This window comes from Chrysemys picta, chromosome 5 (genome assembly GCF_011386835.1).
Source record: "Chrysemys picta bellii isolate R12L10 chromosome 5, ASM1138683v2, whole genome shotgun sequence".
NCBI lineage: Eukaryota > Metazoa > Chordata > Testudines > Emydidae > Chrysemys > Chrysemys picta.
Window position 1 is genome coordinate 142,381,614 of NC_088795.1, and position 22,008 is coordinate 142,403,621.

General features: G+C 50.1%; 1 protein-coding gene and 1 long non-coding RNA gene across 2 annotated transcripts; one reads left to right on the top strand and one right to left on the bottom strand.

Moving 5' to 3' along the window:
* Positions 1-4,492: 4,492 nt before the first annotated feature.
* On the bottom strand, positions 4,493-7,186 carry LOC135983841 (SRRM2 protein homolog rsr-2-like). The gene is made up of 2 exons (XM_065597392.1): positions 6,255-7,186; positions 4,493-5,104 (listed from the first exon to the last, which is right to left on the bottom strand). The coding sequence occupies exons 1-2, from the start codon at positions 6,799-6,801 to the stop codon at positions 4,611-4,613; spliced, it is 1,041 nt and encodes a 346-aa protein (XP_065453464.1). The 5' UTR covers positions 6,802-7,186; the 3' UTR covers positions 4,493-4,610.
* An 11,945-nt stretch (positions 7,187-19,131) lies between these two features.
* Positions 19,132-21,820, top strand: LOC135984151 (uncharacterized). The gene is made up of 3 exons (XR_010602059.1): positions 19,132-19,228; positions 20,914-21,030; positions 21,742-21,820. It is a non-coding gene; the product is annotated as an uncharacterized LOC135984151 (long non-coding RNA).
* The last annotated feature ends 188 nt before the right edge of the window (positions 21,821-22,008 follow it).

Genomic DNA, 22,008 nt, shown 5'->3' on the forward strand with positions numbered 1-22,008 from the left:
CCTCCTGCTACAAGACAGGACCAAGAAAGAAACCAACAGAACTCCACTGGACATCACCTACAGTCCTCAGCTTAAACCTCTCCAATGCATCATCAGTGATCTACAACCCATCCTGGACAATGATCCCTCACTTTCACAGACCTTGGGAGGCAGGCCAGTCCTCGCCCACAGACAACCCGCCAACCTTAAGCATATTTTCACCATCAACCACACACCGCACCATAACAACTCTAACTCAGGAACCAACCCATGCAACAAACCTCGATGCCAACTCTGCCCACATATCTACACCAGCAACACCATCACAGGACCTAACCAGATCAGCTACAACATCACTGGCTCATTCACCTGCACGTCCACCAATGTTATATATGCCATCATATGCCAGCAATGCCCCTCTGCTACGTACATCGGCCAAACTGGACAATCCCTACATAAAAGGATAAATGGACACAAGTCAGATATTAGGAATGGCAATATACAAAAACCTGTAGGAGAACACTTCAACCTCCCTGGCCACACAATAGCAGATGTAAAGGTAGCCATCTTACAGCAAAAAAACTTCAGGACCAGACTTCAAAGATAAACTGCTGCGCTTCAGTTCATTTGCAAATTTGACACCATCAGATCAGGATTAAACAAAGACTGTGAATGGCTAGCCAACTACAAAAGCAGTTTCTCCTCCCTTGGTGTTCACACCTCAACTGCTAGAAGAGGACCTCACCCTCCCTGATTGAACTAACAATCTCATTATCTCCAGACTGATTCTTGCCAGCATATTTATACCTGCCTCTGGAAATTTCCATTACATGCATCTGACGAAGTGGGTATTCACCCACGAAAGCTTATGCTCCAATACTTCTTTTAGTCTTAAAGGTGCTACAGGACTCTCTGTTGCTTTTTACAGATCCAGACTAACACGGCTACCCCTCTCACCCCTTAGTTGTTTCTTTTCCAAGCTGAAAAGTCCTGGTCTTATTAATTTCTCCACATATGGCAGCCGTTCCATACCCCTAATCATTTTTGTTGCCCTTTTCTGAACCTTTTCCAATTCCAGTAGATCTTTTTTGAGATGGGGTGACCACATCTGCCCACAGTATTCAAGGTGTGGGTGTACCATGGATTTATATAGAGGCAATATGATATTTTCTGTCTTATTATCGGTCCCTTTCTTAATTATTCCCAATATTCTGTTTGCTTTTTTGACGCCGCTGCACATTGAGTGGATGTTTTCAGAGAACTCTCCACAATGACTCCAAGATCCCTCTCTTGAGTGGAAACAGCTAATTCAGATCCCAACATGTTATAGGTATAGTTGGGATTATGTTTTCCAAGGTGCATCACTTTGCCTTTATCAACATTGAATTTCATCTGCCATTTTGTTGCCCAGTCACCCAGCCAAAGCACTGAGAGGGGCCCCTTGTGCTGGGAGCTTTAGGAAAACAGCCTGGTCCTTATCTCAGCATTTCCAGCTCCATTTGCTCCTTGTCCTTGGAGGAACAGGTTCCCTCCCCCGCACCCCAAGCCCTGGGGAAAACCCTTCTCTACTAACACAGCTAGCATCTCCCTGCCCCTGCTCACGGTTAGAAGCAAGTGCTCGGGCTGGGAAGGGGCAGAGGGTAAGGAAAGGAAGTGTCACTGTGAAATGGGGGGATGAGAGGGAGCTGGTCCCCAGAGATGGGGGCTGTGAGGATTCGACCCTGGTGATCTCCTCCTGGGAGAGGTTGATGGTGGCAGTGAGCTGGGGAGGGGGAGCCTGGATGGCTTTTATGGCCAGCCCATGGCACTGCGCTGGCCAGCAGGAGGCTGGGATGCTGGGCAGGGACTCCCATCTCTCCCCCCTGTGCCCTTCTCCCGTTGGGGACTGGCAGGGGAGAGAATGCACTGGGAAGCACTGACCGAGCACCCTCCCCCACTGCCCGTGGGGCTGTCAGTGTGCACCAGGCTGAGCTCTGGGGACGTGGTCAGTGGAGCAAGCGATCGCTGCCCAGAACGCTCTGCAGAGACCGCAAAGCCAAGGAAAGGCCAGCGGGAGTCCAGGGTCCGGTGCAGCCTCTTGTGCTTACCTTTGGGCTGGGGAGCAGCTTCCGTCACCTCCATGTTCTCATAGATATCCTCATCCGCCATTCTCCTGCCTTCGCGCTGAGCCGAGCCCCTGATCACTGGCCTGTGGGTCCTTTCAGCAGCCTGCTGGGTTAGAGTCTCCCTCTGACAGCAGCCCTGGCGGAGGGGCAGGGAGGTGAGGGAGGAAGGATGGGGGTGGGGTGCAGGGGGTTGGATGGGGAAGGATCGGGAGGAGGAGGGGTTGAAGGGAGAGGTGGTTGGATGGGGAAGGACAGGAGAGGGGAGGGGATAGACGGGCGGATGGGGAAGAAGGGGGAGGGGAGGGGAGGGGAGGGGAGGGGAGGAGGGAGGTGGCTGGATGGGAAAGGAGGGGAGGAGGAGGGGTGGAGGGGAGAGACAGTTGGATGTGGGAAGGAGGGGACGGGGTGGAGGAGAGAGGTGGTTTGATACCTGTCAGCTCTGTGTTCTTGGGGAGGCAGGGCACAGTATCCAGCCTGTCTGACTGATGATAGAAACCCCCCCACACACCAGCCTCTGCTTAAATCAAAACCCATCAGAGAAAAGACTTGCAGAGAGCAGTGAAGGGCGATGGGAGACACACCTAGACCCCTCCTGACAAGGGTGACAAGACAGAGGGTATGTCTACACTACGGGATTAATCCGAATTTAGATAATTCGGATTTGAAAAACAGGTTGTATAAAGTCGAAATGGATGCGGCCACACTAAGCACATTACTTCGGTGGTGTGCGTCCAAGTACCGGGGCTAGCGTCGATTTCTGCACCGTTGCACTGTGGGTAGCAATTCCATAGCTATCCCATAGTTCCCGCAGTCTCCCGCGCCCATTGGGATTGTGGGTTAAGATCCCAGTGCCTGATGGGACAAAAAACATCGTCGCAGGTGGTTCTGGGTACAGCCTCACCTCCTCCCTCCCTCCCTGCATGAAAGCAACGGATGGCAGACAACCATTTTCGCGCCTTTTTTCCTGGGTGGGTGAACACTGCAGACTCCATACCACGGCAAGCATGGAGCCCGCTGAGCTCAAGACAGCAGTCATGAATATTGTAAACACCTCGCGCGTTCTCGTGGAGTTTATGCTCAGCCAGGACCAGAGAAACGGGGCGAGGAGGCAGCGGCGGCAGCAGCGCAGCGACAAGCATGATGAGGACATGGACACAGACACGGATACAGAATTCAGTGAAACCACAGGCCCCGGTGCTTTGGAGATCATGTTGTTAATGGGGCAGATTCTATCCATGGAACGCCGATTCTGGGCAAGGGAAACAAGCACAGACTGGTGGGACCGCATGGTGTTGCAGGTCTGGGACGATTCCCAGTGGCTGCGGAACTTTCGCATGCGTAAGGGCACTTTCATGGAACTTTGTGACTTGCTGTCCCCTGCCCTGAAACGCCAGAATACCAAGATGAGAGCAGCCCTCACAGTTGAGAAGCGCGTGGCGATAGCCCTGTGGAAGCTTGCAACGCCAGACAGCTACCGGTCAGTCGGGAATCAATTTGGAGTGGGCAAATCTACTGTGGGGGCTGCTGTGATGCAAGTAGCCAAAGCAATCACTCAGGTGCTGCTATGAAAGTTTGTGACTCTGGGAAATGTGCAGGCTATAGTGGATGGTTTTGCTGCAATGGGATTCCCTAACTGTGGTGGGGCAATAGACGGAACCCATATCCCTATCTTGGCACCGGAGCACCAAGCCACCGAGTACATAAACCGCAAGGGGTACTTTTCAATGGTGCTGCAAGCACTTGTGGATCACAAGGGACGTTTCACCAACATCAACGCGGGCTGGGCGGGAAGGGTTCATGACGCTCGCGTCTTCAGGAACACTACTCTGTTTAAAGGGCTGCAGCAAGGGACTTACTTTCCGGACCAGAAAATAACCGTTGGGGATGTTGAAATGCCCATAGTTATTCTTGGGGACCCAGCCTACCCCTTAATGCCATGGCTTATGAAGCCATACACAGGCAGCCTGGACAGGAGTCAGGAGCTGTTTAACTACAGGCTAAGCAAGTGCAGAATGGTGGTAGAATGTGCATTTGGCCGTTTAAAAGGTCGCTGGCGTTCATTATTGACTCGCTCTGACCTCAGCCAAAGAAATCTCCCCATTGTTATTTCTGCTTGCTGTGTGCTCCACAATCTCTGTGAAAGTAAGGGGGAGACCTTTATGGCGGGGTGGGAGGCTGAGGCAAATCGCCTGGCTGCTGATTACGCGCAGCCAGACACCAGGGCGATTAGATCACACCATGAAGCGCTGTGCATCAGAGAAGCTTTGAAAACCAGTTTCATGGCTGGCCAGGCTACCGTGTGAAATATCTGTTTGTTTCTCCTTCATGAAAACCCTCCCCCTTTACTGACTGATTTTCTGTAAGGAACCCACCCTGCCCCTTCCCCCAGCTTTCTTTCAAACCAAATAAAGTCACTATCATTTAAAAATCATTTATTCTTTATTAATAGATTAGAAAAAGAGGGAGGGAACCCGGGTGGTATTTGGGAGGAGGATTGCTGGGAAGGAAAAAGCCACAAAGAAAAGGTTAAAAAAATGACAGCCTTTTGCTTGGGCTGTCTACTGGGGTGGAATGGGAAGGTGTACGGAGCCTCCCCCCCCGCGTTCTTACACGTCTGGGTGAGGAGGATACGGAACATGGGGAGGGGGGAGGGTGGAACAGGGGCTGAAGCGGCAGTCTGTTTTCCAGCAGCCGTTCCTGAACCTCCACCAGACGCCGGAGCAGCCCCAGCGTTGCATCCTTCATCCTCTGGTCTTCCTGCCGCCACCTCTCATCTCGAGCGTCTCTCCTCTCCTCACGTTGGTCCTTCCTCTCCTCACGTTGGTCCCTCCTCTCCTCACGTTCACTGACTTCTTTCCTATACTTTGAAACTGTTTCCTTCCACTCATTCACATGAGCTCTGTCACTGCGGCTGGATTCCATAATTTCCGAAAACATGTCCTCTCGCGTTCTCTTCTTACGACGCCTTATCTGTGATAACCTTCGGGATGGAGGAGGGAGGCTTGAGGAATTTGCAGCTGCTGTAGGGAGGGGAAAAAAGAGAGAATTGTTTTAAAAGCTACATTTTGCAGAACAATGCTTATACTCTTTCACGGTGACCAACACTGTTCACATTACATAGCACATGTGATTTCTGTGCAAGGTGGCATTTTGCCTCTTAATGCTGAGTGCCTGTGGCTTTGCTGCTAGAGATCACAGGTCTGGGCAACAGAATTCGGCTTGCATGCGGCCATGGTAAGCTTCTGCGCCCTCCTTTCCCACATACCAAGCATAGCTTGTAGAGTGCTGAAGAAGCCTGGCCAATCTCAGCCAGTTGGGGGGGGGGGCAATGTGGGGGGGCTTGTCTGGGCCCCTTCAGGCAAGTAGAGTGCTGCGGTTTTTCTGTTAACATTCAGCAGCACCAGAAAACAAACTAACCACCCCCCCCTCTCGCCATGAATTCTCTGGGATGATCGCTGTACCCCTCCCCCCCACCGCGTGGCTGGTATCAGGGAAGATCCCTGCAGGCACCAAACTAACCCCCCCCCCCCGCCGCCGCCCCCCTCCCGCCATGAATTCTCTGGGATGATCACGGTACCCCTCCCCCCACCGCGTGGCTGGTAACAGGGAAGATCCCTGCTAGCCAAACGCGAAAAACTCAGGGCCAATTTCCCATCTGCGCTTGGCTAACTGCAGGGAAGGATTTATTTTCCACCACAGGCAAACATCCCAGTAGGAACGGCCACCTCTGTCCCCTTAATTAAGTTCCCGTATTTCAACCAGGTTACCAGGAGTGATATCACTCTCCTGAGGATTACACAACAAGATAAAGAACGGATGTTGCTTGAATGCCAGCAAACACCGGGACCATACGCTGCCAGGCTTTGTCAGGCAATGATACCAGATTACTTGCTGCAAGCATGGCGTGGTCAAGTGTCCTACCATGGAAGAGGGAATAAAGATGCACTGCCCAGAAACCTTGTGGCAAGGCTTTCGGAGTACCTCCAGGAGAGCTTCATGGAGATGTCCCTGGAGGATTTCCGCTCCATCCCCATACACGTTAACAGACTTTTCCAATAGCTACAGACTTTTCCAGTAGCTGAACTGACCACGAATGCAAAGTCAGGCAAAGTAATCATTAAAAACCGTTTGCTTTTAAAACAAGTTTTATATTTTAAAAGGTAAACTCACCTGAGGTCCCTTCCATGGGGTCAGAGTCTTGGGTACTGGCTTGGGAGGCTTGGGAGGGTACTTCAGTCAGGGTGATAAAAAGATCCTGGCTGTTGGGGAGAACGGAGTGCTGTGTGCTCTCTGCAAGCTCATCCTCATCCTCCTCCTCCTCCTCTCCCCCATCGGCAGAATCCTCAGGCGTCGCTGATGAGACTATCCCCGACCCAGAATCCACGAACACAGGTGGGGTAGTGGTGGCAGCCCCCCCTAGAATTGCATGCAGCTCGGCGTAGAAGCGGCATGTCCGCGGCTCTGACCCGGAGCGACCGTTTGCCTCCTTTGTTTTTTGATAGGCTTGTCTGAGCTCCTTGACTTTCACGCGGCACTGCTCAGAGTCCCTATTGTGGCCTCTCTCCATCATGCCCTTGGAGATTTTTTCAAAAGTTTTTGCATTTCGTCTTTTAGAACGAAGTTCTGCAAGCACTGAATCCTCTCCCCATACAGCGATCAGATCCAGTACCTCCCTCACGGTCCATGCTGGTGCTCTTTTTCGATTATCAGCCTGCATGGTTACCTGTGCTGATGAGCTATCTGTGGTCACCTGTGCTCTCCATGCTGGGCAAACAGGAAATGGAATTCAAATGTTCGCGGGGCTTTTCCTGTCTACCTGGCCAGTGCATCCGAGTTTAGATTGCTGTCCAGAGCGGTCACAATGATGCACTGTGGGATAGCTCCCGGAGGCCAATACCATCGAATTGCGGCCACACTAACCCTAATTCGAATTGCTAAAATCGATTTTGGCACTACTCCGCTCGTCGGGGTGGAGTACAGAAATCGATTTAAAGGGCCCTTTACATCGAAATAAATAGCGTCGTTGTGTGGACGGTTGCAGGGTTAATTCGAATTAAAGCTGATAAATCCGAATTAAAGTCGTAGTGTAGACCAGGCCTAAGACATCTCCAGTAGCATACAGAATGGAGAGCAGAGAACCACACTGAACTCTGGGACTAGAAAAGCAGGGAAGCACTGCATCATGGGGGATCTCTGCTCCAGATGCTAATGAACCTACGCCTGCCCACACCCAGCTCAGCAATTATCAGACCAATTCTAGTAATGAATCCTTGATTGATATTCAAAATACTGAAGCAGCCTAGTTGCATTGTGAGCTCCCTGGAAGAAAACACCACCCAGAGCCAAGGGTGATCAGCTCCTATTGTCTAGCCCAGGGGTAGGCAACCTATGGCACGTGTGCCGAAGGCGGCACGCAAGCTGATTTTCAGTGGCACTCACACTGCTCATGTCCTAGCCACCGTTCCGCGGGGCTCTGCATTTTAATTTAATTTTAAATGAAGGTTCTTAAACATTTTTAAAACATTATTTACTGTATAATATATAACTAAACTATTGTTGCATGTAGACTTATAGAAAGAGACCTTCTAAAAACATTCAAATGTATGACTGCCACGTGAAATCTTAAATTAGAGTGAATGAATGAAGACTCGGCACATCACTTCTGAAAGGATGCCAACCCCTGGGCTAGCCTAAAGAAAACCCTTGAGTCCTCAGCTTACCCATAAACAAATCCTGTGTTCTCCCTTGAACCACTGTATTTTCTCTATGTAACCCTTCTGCTCATCTAAGTTGGCAGGAACAAGGGCCGAGTTCTGTAGCTAGGGTTCCGTTTCAATAACGCAATGCAAAACCGGCTCGAGCCCCCACCCAGTGACCTGGGACAATTACATACCACCCCCTGGGTGCCTCTAGGAGGCAATACTTCCCCTCTCGTATGCACAGAGTCTGAGTGTAGCAAAAGCCTTTTAATAAAGGAGGGAAACAATGCGGATTAAGTTGGGGAAACACCACAAACAATATTCATAACACAGACCATGAGCAAAAGCCCCACCTCCAAGTAAGTTTGGCAGTGTCCTTTTCCCCTCAGGGTCTTAAGTCCAATCACCTCAAAGTCCAACAACTCCAAAGTCTCTGTCCCTGGTCAGTGCCGCCCCAGAGTTCAAAAGTTTATCTGCAGAGTTTTACCCCCCAGCCTGGGCGGAAATGGTGGGGGGGCACATGGGATGTTAAGGGGCACCTTACATGGTCCGAGGCCGACTGCCCCTCCTCTCCGTGGAGTTCTGCTGCAGCCTTTACCACGAATGGCTCCGCTCTACCAGCCGCGCCACTCCGCTCCTCCAGCCGTCCCCGCAAACTGCTCCGCTCTGTTCCCCGTTCCGTGGGCCGCTCCAACCGTCCCACAAACTGCTCAGCTCTGCCAGCCGTTCCGCTCCACCAGCCGTCCCATGAACCACTCCAGCTGCCCCCGCAAATGGCTCAGCTCCACTCTGCGCCACTCCACTCGCTGTTCCATGGGCCGCTCCACCCGTCCCACAAACTGCTTGGCGCTGCCAGCTGCTTAACAATATATCATCAGGCTCCCCCACTGGTTAACACAGCACTCAGTGATCTTACCTCAGCAATTTTAGGTGTTATAGTGATCTCAGCTCATCATAGGGGAGTCCCTGTGCTGGTGCACCATTGGCCCAAAATTAATTAAGTTCAGCAACTTCTAGCTAGACTCCTAATGGAAGCAAACTTAGTTCTGCTATTCAACAGTGGAGAGAAGGAGCTAGCACAATTGACATTCCAGGCCCTTAGACAAGGCCCAGACCAGCAAGTACTCATACCTATCCCCAACCTCTCTCTAGTCTCTGGGTTGTGGAACCCATGTCCCTTGTCTAGCGAGTGCTACTTAGCTGATGGTGAGACACTCTGTCATAAAACAGTTTCATTGTCCTTGAGTCACATAATCAGGGTAACAACACTTTATTCCTCCTGCCCCAATAACAGAGAAACTGGGGATCCCACCTCATCCAAAGTAACCACTATCAGTTGTTGTGGTCCCAGGCTAGGCGGGTGGGTGTGCCTATGCAAACAAGATCAGCCCCTGGAGTTCTTTCCCACACTCGCCATAATTCACCACCAGATGTCAGGGTAGAGCTCATCCTGACTCTGCTTACATCTACAAAGATCCCTACTCACCCTCCAGTCAGGGTTCTGATGCTTAGATCCAAGCGCTGCATCAGTTCCACTGGGACTCCATCTTCTCCTGACTGATCGTACTGGGGGCTCTGCCTCTCTCCAGCACGCAGGACCCTGAGCTAACACCATCACCTGGGAACTCCGACCAGTTCAAGCCTCATGGAGTGGGTGAGATCCCCTCTTTCTCTCTCTCTTTTCCTTTCTACCTTAGGTATTAACCTTTAATAATGTGTGTTATGTTGGTTTAGCCTCCTTGTGTAGTGATCACTGTTATTCACTAAATAACTTGTATGGTTCAGCTGGTTGCTTCTCTCTCTCTGGCAGAACTTTACTCTTTTGTGTTTTTAGCTCCCCCCATTCACTCTACAGCAACGCTTCTTGTACCTAAGCTAAAGATCCCTGCAGCGCCCAAAATACCGTGGGGTTTGCTCATCAAGTAGGTTATTGCCAGTACAATTGTGATGGGAGAGTGGGGATAGAGACGTGCTGAATCTGGGACACATAAGGGTGGCAGCTTGAAAGTGCTATTTGACCCAGTCCGTTGAGCCCAGGGGCATATGAGGGGGGGCAGCTTGAAGGTGCTGCTCGATCCAGCCCATTGACCCGGTCCGCTCAGACTTGCTCTGTTAGTGTGTGTGTGTGTGTGTGTGTGTGTGTGTGTGTGTGTGTGTGTGAGTGCGCGCATCCGGTTCTGGGGCTGGGGAAACCCAGCCCTAGGGAACCTAAGTCCTGCAGGATAGCTCCATTGGGAGGGGACTTGCAGAAGGGAGAAGAAGACCTCCATATGAAAACACACGAGACACAAGCAGTACATTGATAGAATTACAGAAACCCCTCACCCCTAATAAGAGTAACCCGAATAAATAAGCGTACCCTAAAGTAATGGGCAAATCTGGTAACACATTCAATGGGGGAAATAGGGGGAGGGGGAGATGCTTGGATGGGGAAGGAGGGGGGGGGAAGGGCATGGAGGGGAGACACGGGTGGATGGGGAAAGGAGGCGTGAGGGAAGAGGAAGACAGCACTCTGTCGGCAGCGCCTGTCCAGAGGTGCTGGATCTAGGGGGGCTGCCGCTCCCCCTGGCTGGAAGCGGTTTCCATCACATGCAGGGGTTACAGTTCGGTTCAGTGGCTCTCAGCACCCGACTATTCACATTGTTCCAGCCCCCTGTACCCAGCCTTTTGTGGCCCCCCTCTCATGGGTGGGGCTCTGGCGAGAGCATTAAGGGTTCATCCCCATGCACCGCGCGTGGAGTTGGCTGTCAGAGGTCATGCAGTGGAGGGGCTGGGCCTGGGGAAGCCTGTGCCCTCTCCCCTCCTGGGCTGCCCCCAACTCTGTCCCAGCCATGGCAGTCCAGCTCTGTGTCCGGGGCCTGCTTGTGTTGTGGGGCCTCCAGCGTCACCCCGCTAAAGCACGGTGAAGGGCAGGCTGGGGGCAGTGTGGGGTCAGGCCTGTGTCCTGCCCCTTGCCTCTTGACCACACTCCCCCCCCCACCCCGACCGCGGCACCCTGGGCAGTCGCCCACATCGCCTTCCTCGAAGGCCGGCCCTATCCTATGGGCATCCACGACTGTCCGACTGTCCAAATCCGCATCTTTTCCTGTGTGTGACCAGCCACAGGCGGGAGATCTGCTGTCCAAAGAGACAGAACCTGCTCACTGCTCCGGCGGTAACATGGGACGAGAGGGGGCACGTGTGGAATCAAAGGTTAGTGTGTTACACAAACACTCCTGGTGAGTATGAGCAGCACTGGTACAAGCAGCCAAGTGGGCATATTCCCAGCGATACACAAACTGTGGTGGCTGAACGCCGACATAACGTTGTAGCGTAGACACGGCCTCGGTAGCCTTCTGGGGCTGTACAGGAAGTTTCCAGGCAGGACAGGCAGCGTTGCAGGTTCCGCACACTCACCGAGAGCTGAGCCGGTCAGAACTCAGAGGGAAAGGTTACAAACACGGGAGCTAGAGACAGCCCTGGGGGCTTGGTGACTGATACATGCGGGACCAAGAGCTGTGTCTGCTGTGACGGCTGCATCCCAGTTCCTGAACCCCCTTGGAAACAGGCTCCTGATTCCCCATCTCACTGAACAGCGAGGAGATGGGTGTCTGTTAGCCGTAGGACGGGAATTGCTGCTGGCCGGATGGATCTTTGGACTGGTGTTTGCTGAGGAGATTTTGAGGTGCTGGGTGGGGACGGAGATGCCGCCATTCTCCTCAGGCCCTGAGAGTCCAGAGGGGGGACACATACATTTGGAGCACACACACAAACACCCCCGCAGAGACTGGGAAATGATCTGTGTGAGATCAGAGGTGAATGCTCTGAAGCTGGGCCCAAACTCCACAAGTGAGTGTTGTGTTGTTACCTTGCACTGAAATACATGTAACAGCAACAGCACCGGGAGTCTCTGTACGGAACCCCACAGATTTACTGCCGAACCGCACTGCTGAAGGGACTGAAAAGTGTCCCGAATACTGTCTGCGAGGGGCCGTGTGTGTGTTAAACGTTCGCTCACTAAGAAATTGTCTGGGACTCTCTGAGCTGACTGGCAGCCGCAGGCGGGGCTGGTACCGTAGCTCTGAGCTTCAGTTCTGTACAATACTTTTCCTTTTTGAAGTCCTGAAAAGACAGAGCTCAGGCCTGCGGTTCAGCAGGGAGTTGTGCCGGGGGGCAGGGAAGGGGGGTGTCACAGTTACACATAATTCTGCCTCTGCCTCCCCCAGCCCATTGCATCTCTGTGCCCTGCTGCAGCATCACCACTGGTCCAGCACGGCCTGACTCCTGGCAGCGGCTTCCCCCTCACCTGCCAGGTGGGTGGTGTCACAGGGCGGGCTGGCCCTTTTAGGGGATTTGGGCTCAGCCCCATCAGTGTGCAGTTAGCCCCCACACACACAGGTGATGGGTTTGGGACGCTGGCTGGATCAGGCATCATGTGATGGTAGGGGCTGGGCTGCTTGTAAAATGGAGCCTCCTGTATCACAGAGGGGATCCAGGGTCAGGGAGGCATCAGGGAGCACCTTCCCCCACACCAGCCAGAGGGAAAGGCCTGGCTGGAGCTACCTGAGGGCCAGGAGCCAACCATTAAGGCCTGGTCGTCAGTGCAGAAGAGGGACGTTAACTCATAGAATCATAGAACCATCGAGTTAGAAGGAGCCGCAAGGGTCATCTAGTCTAACCCCCGTTAAGATGCCGGGTTTGCTGTGTCTAAACCAGACCCTCCAGTGACGAAGCTTCCACAACCCCCCTAGGCATCTGTTCCATTGTCCTACTGTTCGTACACTGAAGAAGTTTGTCCTGAGATTTAATCTCAATCTGCTGTGCTGTAGTTTGACCCCATCACCTCTCGTCCTGCCGTCTGTGGCAAAAGAGAACAACTTTTCTCCATCTTTTTATGGCAACCTTTCAAGTGTTTGAAGACCGCTGTCATGTCCCCCGTTAGTCTCTTCTTTTCCAAACCAAACATACCCAGTTCCTTCAGTCTTTGCTCAGACGCCTTCCAAAGCATTCCATCCCTCTGCCCATCTGTGTCCACCTCTGGATACTCTCCAGTTTCTCTACATCCTTTCTATACATTGGTGACCAAAATTGGACACAGTTCTCCAGCTGAGGCCTCCCCAGCGCCAAGTAGAGCGGTACTGTCACCTCCTGTGACTTGCAGGCTATGCCTCTGTTAATGCAACCTAAAATTGCATTTGCTTTTTCTGCAACAGCATCGCATTGCTGACTCATGTTGAGGTTGGGATCCACCACAACTCCCAGATCCTTCTCAGCAGTGCTGCTGCCAAACCAGTTTCCCCCCGTTCTGTATTTGTGTGTTTGGTTGTTCTTCCCTATGTGTAGCACCTTACATTTGTCTTTCTTGAATTTCATGTTGTTGTCTGTAGCCCAGTTCTCCAATTTAGCAAGATCGTTCTGAATTTTAGCTTTATCCTCCAAAGTGTTGCAACCCTCCCCTCCTAGCCTTGTGTCATCTGCAAACTTGATCAGTATGCTCTCCATACCTGCACCCAGGTCATTACTGAAGATGTTGAACAACACTGGAGATAGAACTTGAGTTAACGAACTTGAGGTAAAATCCTAGTGAAGACAAGGCCGTGTGTAATTTTCACATGAGTTGTTAGCAAGTCAAGATAAAGCCTGTGGAGGAGCCTAACAACTGATGTGAGAAATATGACCTGCCTTGTCTCCACGAGGTTTTCACTTAAGTTCAGGGCGAACCTTTCTCCCCATCCAGACGAGGCCATCCGGAGCTCAGGAGCGCTGCAGGGGACTGCTTAGCATGGAGAGAAAGACTTTTAATTAAAATTAGAATCTTTTGGTTAAACCCAAATAACAAAACATGCAACGGAGAGAGTAGGAGACAACTGGGGGATGATAAATCTGAAACTGCTCTGCCTGAAATGTAGCCTGCTGATAAGAAAATCCAATTTTCTGATCCGACTGTGCCCCTGAATAACTCAGAAATCTCCTAGTACACAGAGTACAAAGAGAGCCCGAATGCATGTTCTCTTGAGGTTAACTCTAGGCTGGGGCGGAACTTGTTTTTAACAGGAAACCCCCCCGCTTACCTCCTCTGAAAATGTTGTTTCTCATGTCGGCTGAAGATGGAAGCTAGCTTACAAAAACCTCCCGATGCAGTAGGGCTTGAATACTGTGTGCAGATGTGGTCACCTCATCTCAGAGAAGATATATTGGAATTGCAAAAAGTTCTTATCTTCTTATGCTGAGTTCTGCCATGCTAATCCACACTGGGTTACACCTTCCCCCCAAGCAGCCTCATTCATTTCAAGGGGACCAGCTGCAAATTAAAGTATTTCTCATAGTGAGTAAAAGTGGCAGAATCTCACCCTCTGGCTTGGTCTACACTGCAGCATTAGGTCCACGTGGTCCCATTGATGTAAGTGCCATACTACACTGAGATAATAACTCCATCTCCACAAGAAGCGTAGGGCTTATGTCGGTACAATCAGGGCAATGCAGTGTCTGTGTAGACACTGTGGGTTACTTACATCGGCTGCTGGCTGTCATTCATGTCAATTTCATAGACAAGAAAGCCGGGAGTGGTGGAGAGCTCCAGCTAGAGCCCGGCTGCACCCTGGGCTCCTGGATCCCGGCTCCCAGCTGGGCTGTGTCTGACCAGCTCCCCACTCCCTGCTCGGAGCGGGGCTGCCCCTTCGGTCCTGACTCCCTGCTCCCAGCCTGTTTGCTTCCCACGCTCTCCGCGAGCTGGGCTGTGCCCGCCTGGCTCCCCGCTTCCCACTGGAAGCCCGGATGTACCAAGGCTCCCAGCTCTCTGGTCCCCACAGGGAGCCTGGCAGCCGCCCGGTCTCTGGGCATGGAGCTCCCTGCCAGGAACTGGGTGGTTGCCGCACTCCTGGTGGGGAGCGGGGAGCTAAGACCTCAGGGGTCAGCAAGGCTCCCAGTGGAGAGTAGAAGCCAGGAGCCCAAGGGCAGCTGCTTGGGGAGCTGAGCGCCCAGACTTTCAGCCCCCCACAAAAACATTTCATTTTGGTCAAAAAGCCACTTCACTGGAAAAATGTTGCAATAGCAAAAATTTAACCAGCTCTTGCAGAGATTCTAACAAATGAGTTTACTGAGAGAAGTGTAGATAGAGAGAAAAACATTTATACAAATGTTAGAAGACATTGACCGAAATAGAATATCAAATGGATACACACAAATATTTGCCCCGGAATTCTGATTCTAAGAGTTTCATTCATTCTGAGAACAGAAGGATACCATGTGACATATTTGTCCACTCAAACCTGAGCGACTGTAATTGAACTTTAAAGATGGAACATTCACAACCGTCTGCAAGTGAACAATCTGCAGACAAAGAAATTATTCAGCAAATCGTTTTGAATAAAGAGTATCGTTATTACTGGATCAGGGCCCCATTCTGGCGCCCAGTTCAGGAAAACATGCGCGACCAGGACAGCACTTAAGCATGAGTTTAACATTAAGTTTGCATGCTTAAGTGCTGTCCTGAACTGGGATTAATTTAAACTTGTGCTTAAGTGTTTTCCTAAATCAGGGCCTTTATTGGGTACTTGTGACGCAGGCAGCCCAGGTGCCAGCTCAAGCCAAAGTCCCCATGTCTGAGTGGAACACTGACAAATCCATGACTGGGATCAATGTGGCTCACCCGAGTGGCAGTAGTATTACAATAACTATTAGGTGTGTGCGAATGTGTTTAGTATTTAGACTTTACTGAATACTTGTGAGTTGCTGCCTGCGTTAATCTGACATAACATCTGTATCTCGTATTGTAAGGTGCTATTTGAGCAGTTGTCTTGTGAGCCTCTGTGTCCGTGTAAACCACCAGACAGGAGAGGGACATAAACCGGTGGGAAGTGTGGGTCTCCAGCAGAAGGTTTTGCATCATTCCCCACAGAAAAGGTCCAGCGACACCAGACAGACTATTGTCCGATGTGAAAGAGGACAAAAGACATTGCAATTTTCCCCCGAAGAGGAGTCATGCAAGTGGATTCCTTCCATCAGCTGAGTTTGCAGCTCAGAGCACGAGGGAAGAGGTGGATAAAAACCCCTAAGAAGAAGGAACTGGATCTCTGCACTGCTTGGACTCTGGGGGACAAGGTTTCTAGGCATAAGCAGGAGATCCCCCAATGCTTAGCATGGGTTAGCCCTAAAGGTCATCTACCGCTTGCTTATTATAGCAGCTTCTATTATTTTTTGAAACTTCAGATTTTAACTTATTTCTGTTTATACATGTTTACCTGCTTTATCCTTGTAGATATCTCTCTTGTTTCCTTTCCCTAGTTAATACATCTCTATTTAGTTTATTACAGGATTGGCTACAAGTGTGGTCTTTGGTGTGAGATCTAAGGTGATTCTCCTGACCATGGGGTAAGTGACTGGTCCTTTGGCACTGGGAGTACCCTGAATCTTGCTGTGATTCTTTGGGACCATCTATGACAGAGGCGGCTCACCTGGGTGGCAAGACAGGTCGGAGCACCCAAGGGACTGGCTGTGACTCCATGTTGAGGCTGTTATGGTGCCTGAGGAGTTTGCCCTTGATCATTGGTTGGTGAAATCTACGTCTAGACCTCACAGCCCGTTTGGGGTTTGTGCCCGGCTCTCTGACAGCCCGCCCTGAGATTGGTACCATGCTCCTGAGTCAGCGTAGGGAGCTTTGCAGAACCACCAGCTGGAACGACCCCAGGCCCGGCCCAAACAGCAACAAGATGTCATGGATTGCATTCCTTGAAAATGGATTCAATTATCTGTCGGTTATTAAATGTTGATTTATTTACTTGATTTAATTATTTATTTTATTCATTATCACACTGTATAATTGACTAGTAGAGGCCCCAAATCAGGGATCTGTTGCGCCTGAGACACCAAATGAGCATAATAGATGTCGGAACGGACGGGGAATGGAAGGACCATGGCAATGAAGACAGGTTCTATGTCATAAGAACATAGGAACATAAGAACGGCCGTACTGGGTCAGACCAAAGGTCCCTCTAGCCCAGTATCCTGTCTACTGACAGTGGCCAATGCCAGGTGCCCCAGAGGGAGTGAACCTAACAGGTAATGATCAAGTGATCTCTCTCCTGCCATCCATCTACTCCTCTGACAAACAGAGGCTAGGGACACCATTCATTACCCATCCCGGCTAATAGCCATTAATGGACTTAACCATCTGAAAGATTAGCAGTAAAGAGAGAGAGAATAAACCCCACTCTTGTGACTACACCACAGAGCACGTGAGAAAGCCACAAGCTGTTTGCAAACACCCCGTAAATAGAACGGAGACGAGATTTGTCAGATAAATTGTCTGGTGTCAATTATACTTTTGCCAAGAGTCACAACATATTTGCTCCTGTTACTGACACAAAGGTTATGTTTGCTGCTGGGACCAATGAAGCTGTGGGAGAGTACAGTGGATTCTCTACTGACTACAGGTGGTCAACATCTTCTGATCAACACTTTTTTTTCCCAATGAAAATAGGCTTTTCTGTCAAGACAGATTTCCGCAGGGATAGTTTGATTTTTTGACCAAATCAACTTGGGTTTTCATTGAAAAAAATCGGAAAACAAAACCAAACCAAAAATATTCAGTTGCCATCACCTAAAAATATTTCAGTTTTTAGGGGTTTTGTAAAAAAAAATGAGGAAAAATGTAGACAAAGACATTTGTCTTCAGGAAAAATTTTAATGGGAACAAAAAAACCATTTCACAACTTGCTTTACTACTGACTAATGCAGTGTTAGCAGAATTGCCAGCTAAATTCTGATTGCAGAACCAGTATTGCTGGTCATGGAGACACAGTGATAAAGAATTCAGCTGATTTTCGGATTCCCAAGTGCAGTTTGTAGCACTGCCAATTAGAAAAGGAATCAGCTTTTTACTTGCAAAAGGGACCAGCTCATATTGTGAGTGTGTTGCAGGAGTGTCTAGAGGTCACCAATCAAGACTCAGAGCCCCATTGTGCTAGGCACTGTACGAACAGAACAATGATCCTTTCCCAAAATAGCTGACAATGTAAGTGTAGGACAGGAGGCAACAAACACGTGGATAAAACTAACACCACAAAGTCACAGGGAGACAGTTATGAGCAATGTCACAAGTACCAGCAACAGGACACCAACTGCCCAACCACTGTAAAGTTCTGGAACACATACGAGAGAGAACGAATATGACACCCAGTGAGCACCATCGCATTTGTACAGTCAGTGCTTTTATTGCACAGCCCGACTGCAAGCTCTCTCAGTACCTGAGATACCTTCAAGATTTTAAGGACCACATGAAGGAATACCCTGTGTATGGGAAGGGTTATGGATGTGCCCAGTGGAAGTGGAAAATGTAGCTAGATAGATTCAGATGAGAAATACAGCACCAAAGTTTAAACAAGGGCAACTGCCCATTAGAACATCTTACCTAGAGAGGTGGTGGGTTCTCCAGCACTTGGAGTCTTAAATCCAGAGCGAATGGCTCCTTCTCACAGATCTGCTGTAGTTGAACTAGATGTCCTGGGCTGGATGGAGGAATCGCGTGGGGAAGATCTCTGGCCTGCGCTGTGCGGGAAATCAGACTGGGTGATCAGAACAGTCCTTTCCGGCCTTAAAAATCTATGAAACCTGGGCAGAAAACAACAGGCTGAGGTTCTTTTGTGGAAAATTAAATTAATCGATTTGGGGAATAATAATCCACGCCACAGTCCATGGGCTGCAGGAACCCGCTAGGCAGTGAATCCAAAGAGCCAAGGAAGGTAGCAAGTTAGACATGAGTTAGTAATGTGCCATGGTGTCAAGAAAAAAAAAAGCCAGTGGAAATTTGGGCTGCAAACACAAAGGTGTCCCGTTATAGAGCAGAGAGACACAGACAACAACCCTACTCCCTGCCAATGTTCCCAACCAACCTATAGGGCAAAGAGACTGTAACGGCCAGTGGAGAGCGTTGAATTTCCATGGGAACTGCCAACAAGGTGACAAATAATATTAATTGTGGTGATGGTTTCATTGTGATGTGGACACCTGTCCCCTAGAAATGGGACCAAGAGCCACCAACTCAATACACGTAGGACACCAAAGAGCTCTCAGATGGGAACAACGTTTGGTCATTGTTGACATGGGACGGATCCATGACTTAGAAGGGAAATGTTCCGTTTTGATAAGTTTATTAATATTAAAGTGAATATGGGCCCATGGTATTTGCCTAGCACTCAGCATGGCTTATCTCTCTTGTATTTAATTCAAAAGCTGTATGTAAGCCCAGCCTTAAACTCTGTGGCCTGAGGCTTTCCACCCTCCCAATTACAGACCTTGCAGTCCATTTCCATTTCTGGGCATATTCAAATGTGTTAACCAGCCATTGTGATAAGGCTGCTTAAAGGAAACCATTTCTCAAGCGTTCAGCTCACAGGGAAGGACAGAGAATGGAGGACGAAAATATTTATATAAATGCGAATATTGGAAAACCACCTCTCCAGCCTCCAGGTAAGGACAACACATGCTGAATCCATTATGCCAACTTGCCTTGTTTTCTTGGACTCCCCATTCTTGGCACTGTCTGACTTGGGAGAACAGACCCACAGCTCAGTCCAGCTCTTGGAAAACTTAAGCCCTGGACGCAGCAGCAGCACGTGCAGTGGACAGGAGGGGTTTGGTCTGGTCTTGATCTTTCCTTCCTCCCAGGAGGAGTGTGGAAGCTGCGCTCCCATCTCGCACTGAAACCCGAACCCCATCAGCTTCTCCAAGCAAACCAAGCGTGCGAGGGAACTTTTCAAGAGCTGAGTCAGTTTAGGGGGAGACTTGGGGTCAGTTCTCAGTTCATCGGAAGTGATTCTGTCCAATATCTTCATCAATGATTTAGATAATGGCATAGAGAGGACACTTATAAAGTTTGCTGACGATACTAAGCTGGGAGGGGTTGCAAGTGCTTTGGAGGACAGGATTAAAATTCAAAATGATCTGGACGAACTGGAGAAATGGTCTGAAGTAAAAAGGATGAAATTCAATAAGGACGAATGCAAAGTACTCCAAATGCAAAATGACTGCCTAGGAAGGAGTACTGCAGAAAGGGATCTGGGGGTCATAGTGGATCACAAGCTAAATCCGAGTCAACAGTGTAACACTGTTGCAAAAAAAGCAAACATTATTCTGGGATGTATTAGCAGAAGTGTTGTAAGCAAGACACAAGAAGTAATTCTTCCGCTCTACTCCACTCCGATACGGCCTCAACTGGAGTATTGTGTCCAGTTCTGGGCACCACATTTTAGGAAGGATGTGGACAAATTGGAGAAAGTCCAGAGAAGAGCAACACAAATTATTAAAAGTCTAGAAAACATGACCTATGAGGGAAGATTGAAAAAATTGGGCTTGTTTAGTCTGGAGAAGAAAAGACTGAGAGGGGACATGATAATTGTTTTCAAGTACATAACAGGTTGTTACAAGGAGGAGGGAGATAAATTGTTCTTCTTAACCTCTGAGGATAGGACAAGAAGCAATGGGCTTAAATTGCAGCTAGGGCGGTTTAGGTTGGACATTAGCAAAAACTTCCCAATTGTCAGGGTGGTTAAGCACTGGAATAAATTGCCTTGGGAGGTTGTGGAATCTCCATCCTTGGGGATTTTTAAGAGCTGGTTGGACAAACCCCTGTCAGGGATGGTCTAGATAATCCTTAGTCCTGCCATGAGTGCAGGGCACTGGACTAGGTGAACTCTCAAGGTCCCTTCCAGTTCTATGATTCTATGATTCTGCCCTCCCAGATTTACAGGAATTGCCTTACCAGGGCAGGTCCATGGTCCTTCCAGCCCACTGAGTCGCCTCTGATGATGGCCAGTTCCAGATGCTTCAGAGAAAAGTGAAAGAAACCCCATATTGGGGCCGTTATAGGAAAAAGTTGCCCTGAGGGGACATTTCTGCCGAAGCCCAGACAGGTAATGGTTGGGTGATGCCCCCGAAGGGTTTTTAATCCCTTATATTTAACTGCTGATATCCATCTAACTGCAAACCTTCAAATTGTACAGAGCTCCTGGCCTCAATAATAACTACGTAAGTGCAATGTGGTTCTGACTTTCTATCGACTGGGATGTCTCCTCACTAGTGAGGGTGAGACCTGGCACTGCAGAGCTTAGATGGGCTTCAGCTCCCATGGAAATATTCCTCTTTTCCCCCACAAGCGAAACCTCCTGAGACGCCAGCTGCGCCATCTCGCAAGACCTCAGACATCCTCTGCGCCCTGCTCGTTGTTCTGAGCGTGGCTCTGGGCACCTCCCTCCTTGCAGTGACCGTCATGTGTAAGTTCCACCCAAGCGCAATGTTTAATTCCAGGTTCTTGTTTCGAAACACAAGCAAAACGGATGTAACGTTTCTATTAATGGAAGGGGCAGGGGGGTGGGGATCCAGGCTCTCCGCAGCATCAATTCAGTAGGTGATTCCCTGCCACGTCAGACAACAACATCCACCTTGCTGAGCCGGGGAGATGTGAAGGTTCCTTGAGTCTTTCTATAGATACTTAGGGGCCGATTATGTCTGGCCCTAACATGGATTTGCAGCCGGCCCGGGGAGGGGAAATCATGCAAGGGCCAGTGTTCGGGGAGCACACGGCTGCTCTCTTGAAGTGTGTCTGCGGCTGCAGTTACCCCACAGGGGATGGAGAGGGATAGCGAAATCGTGAGCCACCGGCTCTGCCACACCTCTCTGGACGGCCCATGGACCTGGCTGGGCGTGCCAAGGAAGTGAGCTGTACCCCCAAAGGAACAGTGTCATGTGCACTCGCAGGGTGGGGGTGCCAGGGAATATTCTGGGGTTCCCCCTTCCCAATGCGGACATGAGGCTAAATGTCAGTGAGGCTCATGGGGAGGAATTTTCCCGATTCTGGTGTTCGAGTTGCACAGACAGTAAAAACCTCTTAAAGAATAGAGAGCAAATCATTCCCCGTACGCCGAGAGTCTGTTCCCTTTCTCTGCTAATGAAGCGCTCTGATCCCATGAACATGCGATTCCTAGATTTCCAGGGACAGAAAACGCTACGAGACATAGAAGAAGCGGTTCACAAAATCAGAGCCTCTCTGCAGCCCAACACCACCTTGGACACCTCAAAGGACCTGGACAGTAAGTGGGGGAGCTAGGTGTGAGCTTTCTGCCTTCTCTAGCACGGGGACTTCTCCGGTCCCCATCACCGCAGTCTCCGAGCCCCTGGCACTCTCTGATGTATTTATTCTCATAACACCCCTGGGAGACGGAGCCCATTGTACAGATGGGAACTGAGGCACA